The sequence below is a fragment of the Achroia grisella genome, unplaced genomic scaffold, assembly GCF_030625045.1.
Source record: "Achroia grisella isolate CSIRO2021 unplaced genomic scaffold, CSIRO_AGI_Agris_v1 utg2896, whole genome shotgun sequence".
Lineage (NCBI taxonomy): Eukaryota > Metazoa > Arthropoda > Insecta > Lepidoptera > Pyralidae > Achroia > Achroia grisella.
In genome coordinates this window covers 118,062-126,310 of record NW_026712778.1, presented here as the reverse complement: position 1 = coordinate 126,310, position 8,249 = coordinate 118,062, and the positions used below count along the sequence as shown (strand labels likewise).

The window sequence follows — 8,249 nt, the reverse complement described above, 5'->3', positions numbered from 1 at the left end:
AATTTGTTTCTGCAATGTTTGACTTGTTTTGTGCTGGATCGAGCATAACGTTATTTGTTGCGCTATATATTATTAACTCTGGAGCATACACAGCGCCATCTAGTCCCAAGCTAAGCAGAACTCATGTTTTGGGAGAACTGATATAAATTTTGTACGGTTTTATTACACTGCGCATCTAATTTAATGTATTAAGAAGGAAATAGTTGAAAGGTTACATAGTAAAATATAAAATTTATTTAATATATTTATTTGTAAATAATCATACTAATGAATACAAATATTATGTGGTGAATCGAACCCGCGGCCATTGGAAGGAAAGCAGCGTACTACACCACTAGACCACCGAGGTCATCGAATAATAATATACATATACTCATATATTACTTTGAGGAATAGTCATAAAGATATATTGTTTTACATTATCAGTAAGCAATATGGGATCTGTGGGGGAAAGCGGATTGTTAGTAATGTGGACTAACTACCCTATTGCTAGCAATGGACCATGTCAGGTCCACCTACTCGTGGTTCCCCCTGGAAACCATCGTGATAAATTCCTGGTAAATTTATCACGATGTACTAACTGACCTAACTTCATGCTCATCTTATCATCCTCCATTGGTGCCCCGCCAGCGTAAACCGTTAGTTACCGCAGTTAGGGTGCACCATTCCAAGTTCTTCTCAATTGAATCTGAATACTGAACTGGATGGTAAAGAAAAATATATTAATACATAAAATTTGACGTTCATAAGCGACTAAAATGACGTAAATTATATTAATAATAATTAAAAAGAAATTAACTCGACAAGAACAAGATACTCCGATGCTAAAATAGTTTTAGACTTTTTATAAATAAGACAGTTAAAATCTGAAGGTAGCTAAAGCTTAGCTCCTAAAGCTTTGATGTCAAAGCTGAGTTCATTAAAGCACACTCACAATGTGATGTTGATTCTGCATTCGACATAGAGGTCCCAATCTAATTTCAGTCCAATTTTCGTCTGCAAATCGTTTGGGAAATGAAAAATTCCAACATCTGAGTAGTGTGCTTATAAACTATTCATTGGGCAGCCCAATTTTATATCTCTAGAGATTTACTTGCAGCTTGCAGCGGAGCACTGGTTGCATTAAGGGAGTACGATAAGTAATGTGTTTATCTAGATGATCTGAATAAATTGGTCTTAATAATGCTTGAACATTAAATTCTTGATCTATCATCTGTCTCAACACAAACTCTGCAGTAGATAGTGTTGTGTGAATTCTCCAGGGTTATCAATATACTAGCTGTCCTCGCGACTTCGGTCTTATCATCATCATCATCATCATCTCAGCCCGGAAGACGTCCACTGCTGAACAAAGGCCTCCCGCAAAGATCTCCACGACGATCATCCATCGCCTTCCAGTGATCTTGATCAGATTGTCGGTCCACCTTGCTTCGTTTGCGTGTTTATTACTATTCCCCGTTTTTGCGACATTTTTCACTGATGCTTCGCTTCTATTGGTCGCAGCGTAATGTTATATAGCTTAAAGGCTTCCTTGATAAATGGACTTGGATAGTAGATAGAGGAGAAGCCTCTAAGCTATATTATCGAGGAACACAAAAAGAATTTTTCAATTCGAACCAATAGTTCCTGAGATTGGCGTGTTCAAACAAACAAGTTCTTCAGATTTTTAATATTACTATGGATTAACATCTGAAGCAAAAATTTTATCTTTTTACAAAAGTTCCGCTGAGAGAAGAGTATGAATTTTCGCACACTTATAGTTTATATAGAGAAAAAGTGGAAAATGATAATATTTTTTTTAACAATTTTATTTAAATGTATTTTCTGGCTTTTGAAATATTTAACCGGTGTTGAAAGTCTGGTAGCAAAGCCAGTACTATAATCATGTATAACGATTTTTGTAATTATATAGTTATTGATACATAAATTATATACTCATGTTTACACCGCACGAAGAATCGAACTCGTGACCATCGGAAGTTAAGCGTTGACGACCCAACTAATACAGACAGATAAACTTATAAATATAAATAATTTTATTTTACGGGAATCGAACTCTCTATTATAGTAGAGGTAAGGTACTAAACCACTAAACCGTAGAGGTCAACAAAATATACTTTTATGTAAATTTGCTAGAACAGTGAGAGCTTTAAATAAGTTACAAATGAAACAAAGAACAAAGTGCAGGGTAGTTTGAAACGAGTTTATAAAATTACATGCAATTCAGATGTAGACAGTCAGAAAGGTCATAAACTAAAACCTGTTTACCAACTCCTCTTTTGTTCTCAGCGGTACAGGTGCAGAAAACTATTGCAATGCTAACTAATCACATGCGATTTCGTGATACAATACATCTCCATATCAAATTTAATTACAGACTCTTATGATATGTCAAATCTACCGTCAGTTCGGAATGATATCGAGATGAGAAGAACTGACAAGAAACTCAGCTCGTATTTTTTTTAAATCAATGTACAATATTTACAATAATACAGATTCATTTAAATTCAAATTACAAACAGACACTCCTATTTTATTTATATGTATAGATTGTACTAGCTGACATGTATAATATTGTAGAAATTAATGAGGATTGTACGATGTTTTCTCAGATATAAAAGTATAAGAATCGAATAATATTTTTTGTTTCATAAAAACAATATGAACTTAATACAGTGAGCTGTTCATTGGCTCATTAGTTCTGATTGTGTACGACATATTTGCTTGCTATAATTCTGTTAGAAAATTGTTAATAACTACATTTACATGTACGGTCTTTCATTCATAAAGATATTTTGAATTTGAATTTGAATTTAATATTGAAATAAGTTTTTTATTACATGCATATGCATATAAATACGGTACATACACCAAAATAACATTTTTTATAACTTTTGTCTGTCTCTCTGTTTGTTCCGGCTAATTTCTGAAATGACTGGACGGATTTTGACGGGACTTTTTTTGGCAGGTAACTGATGTAATAAAAATAAAAATAAGTAAGTGTACGTATTTCTATATTAAAATTTGTGTTTATATTCATCCAAGTGGATTTTTTTTATTAAAGTAAATAAAATATTTAAAATAAAATGCAAATGAAAGTTCACTTAAAATTAGTTCAGCTGTTTCCGAGACCAAGATCAGTTAAAACAGACTACAATTTGTTTTTAAATAATTGTTTTAATATAATTAATTTATATACTTTCATATATATTTCATACAATTTCATTTATTTGAATATATATACTAGCAGATCCAGCCACGCGTTGTTGTGGCTAAGGTCCTTAAATAAAATAATATTGCGACTATAAATTGAGATGTAATCCTATCTTTCAAGTTGAAATAAATTGCACACAATATGCAAATTTGCAATCGGTTCAGTAGTTTACGAGTCCATCGCGGACAAACAACGTGACAAGTAATCTTATGTATAAAATTCTCGTGTCACAGTTTTCGTTCCCATACTCTTCCGAAACGGCTTGACCGATTCTCATGAAATTTTGTGAGCGTATTGAGTAGGTCTGAGAATCGGCCAACATCTATTTTCATCCCCCTGAATGTTAGAAGTTTCATCCCCCTAAAATTTATATTTTTATTTTAAGGCAAAACAGCGTTTGCTGGGACAACTAGTTTTTATATATAAAGATATATATAGAAACTGATAAGATACGTCTGTACATTTACATGTAGCGTATTGATAATTAATTGTTCGGATATTTCACACAGATATCCGAACAGCTCGGGCGTTCCGTGACAAGCAATCAGCCGGCCCCGTTATCTGTCGAGACAACTTTGAAATAGAAAAACTTGCGTCGTTAGTATGACCACCGCTTTATATATAGTCCTTCCTTCCTGCCTGCTTACGGCTAGATAAAAGAAATTTATTGAACCGACGTATTTATTATTTGCCGACGACTCTACTGTTACGGCTGTAGGGTCAAATTTGATTGCACTTGTGTTTTATTACAATTATTAACAAAATGTATCACCTATATATTGGTGTTTATGATCTTTTTTGTATATGGAATTAGGAATTATAGTAATCAATCTTTATATAATAATAATATCTCAAAACAATTTACACAGCGCCATCTAGTCCGAAGTTAAGCAGAGCTTGTGTTATGTATACTAGACATCTGATATATATATACGTAGATCCTTTTGTTTTGTAACTTCATGTATAATATATGTATATAGAGAACAGTAATACCGATACAAATAATCATACTCATGAATACAAATATTGGTGCCATGCGAGGATTCGAACCCGAGACTATCGGAGGCAAAGCGGTGTACTTATACCGCTTGAGTATAGAGGCCGTTAAGATTTGTGGCTTACTACCTGTGCCCGTGACTTCGTCCACGTATTGAATGGCCAAATAAATAAAAAAATATTTAATAATCATTCATTAATTGTTCTAACTTCAAAAATTACGAATTTCCATACAGACTTTCATCCCCTATTTTATTTTGCACCTTTAAGAATGTTTTTTGTATTATACAAACTTTGAATGATATATTTTCTGTTAATTAACAGACAGAGAGAGTTACTTTTGGATTTATAATATTAATAAAGTTTTTTTTACAATCGCAACCGAATATATAAATAGATGAGTAATTTAAAATGAATTCAATTTGCAACTCCATCGCAACGGTGTCGGCTTCAAATTAGCGCTGTTGCTGTTAGAAAACCAATTTTGTCATTCCCAGAGATGTTTGTTCGTTTTAATTGAAATTTGGATGCTAATACTCAAGGCATTCGGAATTCGATTACAAAGAGAGAAAAAAACTGGTCGATCGCATAAATTTTGTTTGTGCAAAAGTTAATTTTGAATGGTAAAAGTAAGTTGGACTCCATTTTCCGCAATTAACCTCTCATCTGGGGCATTGTGTATACAGAGCCGAGACTACTAGAGTAGCCAGCCAAGCTTCTCTCAGCTTCTCTTCCGGAGTACTCTAATGCTGTTGGCCGCAGCTGGCCTTTACAGCTTCATCGGACGTTAGGGGGCGAGTGCAGATGGCAAACTCCAAACCCGCCGTAAGTCCTTATGGAGCGTCAAATAAACGTCCGCCTGAAGGCTCCAGCCTGACGGCTACGACTTTAGTCTGAGGGCACCACTAGGTGTTCGAACCTCGGCTCAGGCCGTCGTAATTTCGATCCCCGTTTGAATTAGACGGGGGATCGATCAAGGGGGGCTCCTCTCAGCGCAGAAGTCTCCTGGTGTCTTCACAGGCTCCATGGTGCGACTTCACCGTTCCGAGGATTTGTTTCCGTTATATTTGCCATTGCTACATACACCAGGATTAAGAATGGAAAAAAAAATCCTCTTAAAAGCGTTCAAAATTAACTACACACAATAAAATTACGATGTAGTAATTGTTCAGTTTCACGAAAAAGTAAGCACGGTTATTTCAGTATAACAAATAGACACTCAAATTTTATTTATATGTATGTAATATAAATTTGTGTCCAATTGTAGATAGTAAAAATGGAAGTGATTTCACGATTTCAACACCTCAGTAACCTCACGAATTGAGGTATACACAGGTCTCGACAGTTCTGTGTGTCTGTGTCTAATCCGATAGCTTTGTAATGGAGTCAGATATAATCTCCTGGGTATATAGTGTTACTTGAGATACCATAACTGTTAAGTGAAAGTAGTGTTAGATTTCAATATGTCAAATATCATTTCCGTGTAGATAACTTTACTGCTTGTCTGTCTGTTTGTTTGAAAATCTGTATATTGTTTAATAACTTTGATGGTGTAGATTGGAGTAATTTAGCTCCTCAATTTCTAAGGACTGGGTTCTTCATATTTGACGGTCTCGATGGTCTAGCGGTTTATTACATCCTTTTACTTTCAATGGTCGCGGGTTTGATTCCTCGCACGGGTCAAATATATGTATTCATGAGTATAATTGTTTGTATCGGTCTGGGTATTTTCTATGTATGTATGTATTTACAAATAAGAATAAAAATTATCTATTTATTTTATCAGTTGTCTAGTTGTGTAAATTATCCAGGGACATATTAAGATTTTTTTTCAGGACAATTCACACAGCGCCATCTAGATCTAAGTTAAGCTAGCTTAAGCTTGTGGTACTAGATAACTGTTACAAATACATAGATATGTATTTTTATTTCGTATATACATACATATTATACATAGATACAAGTTATATACTCAGATTATATTCGTTACCATCCCTGATAGGCAAACGATATAGATAGTTTTGGTATATATTACGTCTCAGTGCATTAAGATAAATTTATTAAAACATAATTTTCACATACAGAAATCTTATTATTTCCATAATTAATATCAAATATAATACTTTTTCAATATAAATGATTCATTAGTGTTTATTTGAGATTATTTATTTTATTGTTTGTCAAACTATTAAATCACTTCAGGCAACAATAAATAAAAACAGTCATTTAACAGGCTTAACTTACACAGTAGTCACCTCGACAAATGGGTCACAGTTCCATTCGATAACTGAATAATTGCTCCAAACAAAATTGCCCTTTATGGACAACGGCGCCTCAAGAGCCAAATACAAAATTGCCTTGGCACCCTCCTCGAAAACTTTGGACGTCCTCCTGTCCTCCCGGCTCGACAGGCTTCCCGGATTTACACAGTTTATAACTACACCAGTGTGGGCCCACTCCCTGTGTTGCAGGAATGTCACAGCATTAAGTACGACTTTGCTTACAGCATGCACACTGACGCCCCACCCTAAAGTCTTTTCAACACCTTTCCTTACTGCTTCTTCGTACTCCTTAACAAGTGATACCAACTCGTCTTCTGTCAATGTTGGATCACTGATTCTAGTTCTTATCTGTTCATTCTCTATTGTAGCTAGTAAACCAGCTGGACCGGATACATTGACGACTCTAGCATTCTCACTAAGTATAGGATACATCAATTTACCGAAATTTATGTAACCGTAGAAGTTGACGCTCAGAGTTTTTCTAACTTTATCAGCGTGAGATAAATTTTTCTTTGTCTGTACGTAATCTGTATTGTTAATCAGCAGGTCTATCCTCTCGTCCAAGTCTTGTATGTGATGTCTTAATTTTATTATGCTGTTTGTATACGTTATGTCCATAGGAATATGGTATAAATTGCTACCGCTCTTCTTAAAAGTCTTCAATATACCGTAGCCGACTTCCTCATCTTCAGTGGTGAAATATATTCTTCCTTTGTACACTTCAGTGAGTTTCATCAGCACTTGGTATCCCAAATTGCTGGAAGCCCCAACAACTAGAGCTACGTTGGACATAGTGGCTAGAGTATAACTAGTCTACAAATAGATACGGTCTTATCTCTTATCATGGGAGTGACATGTGAACACGAACGGTAAATAAGATAATTTCAGTATGTGATAACGCAAAAATTCGCAGATAAAGATGAGATAACTGGTTTTAAGATGAAACATTTATTATTATGTTATATAGATAAATTTCATTGATTCAGAATTTTAATGTACTTTTATAAATTTATTTATTTTAAATTATTTATTATTATAAGTAGAAAAATCAAGTGTATACTATATTTTATAGTATACACTTGATTTTTACTTTATATATACTACATTATATAGCATACAACGACGATCGTACATTATCTATATATAATTGTATATTTATTACGATCATGACTACTAACTGATATGAATGTAACCAAAAGCAAAACAAATCTTTTTATATATTACTATTATTGGCGATAAAAGTGATTGATATCTATAATATTTAATGCGATAACAGAGTGTAGTATACATATGTATTGCTACTAGATATGTATACATATATATATTAATGTTAAAAAGATTTCATTCGATTTTGTTTATACAAAAACTTTTTAACCACGGCTCAGGTTAGAGAAATTGTTTCCATGTTTGAATGGTACATTATTTCAGTGTGTTTACAATAATACAGATTAATTTCTAAATTCAAATTTGGGAGAATAGAGTGACCACCAGCATATGCTATTGCAAAAGCAAATAATGCAATCAGTTCGTAACCCGAACAGATCAATTCTCACAAGCAGCTCTCATCTAGATGCATCATCCAACTCACAAATACGAACAAGAAATTGTGTAGAATCCTACATATACGAGAGCGAATTGTGAGAAGCAATAAATATTTATCGGAACCTTTGAACCGCGGGCTTACAATCGACGGATATGTCAGAAGTATGGTCAACGTGACCATTCACAATGTTATTCTTGTCAAATTGGAACTTCTA

At 33.9% G+C, this 8,249-nt stretch overlaps 1 protein-coding gene across 1 annotated transcript; it reads right to left on the bottom strand.

Annotated features, from left to right (window-relative positions):
- Positions 1-6,450: 6,450 nt before the first annotated feature.
- On the bottom strand, positions 6,451-7,284 carry LOC131843222 (uncharacterized). The gene has a single exon (XM_059191829.1). The coding sequence runs from the start codon at positions 7,282-7,284 to the stop codon at positions 6,451-6,453; it is 834 nt and encodes a 277-aa protein (XP_059047812.1).
- Between the last annotated feature and the right edge of the window lie 965 nt (positions 7,285-8,249).

Excerpts from the sequence above, each read along its gene's own strand:
- LOC131843222 (XM_059191829.1), bottom strand. The coding sequence starts at position 7,284 with ATGTCCAACGTAGCTCTAGTTGTTGGGGCTTCCAGCAATTTGGGATAC.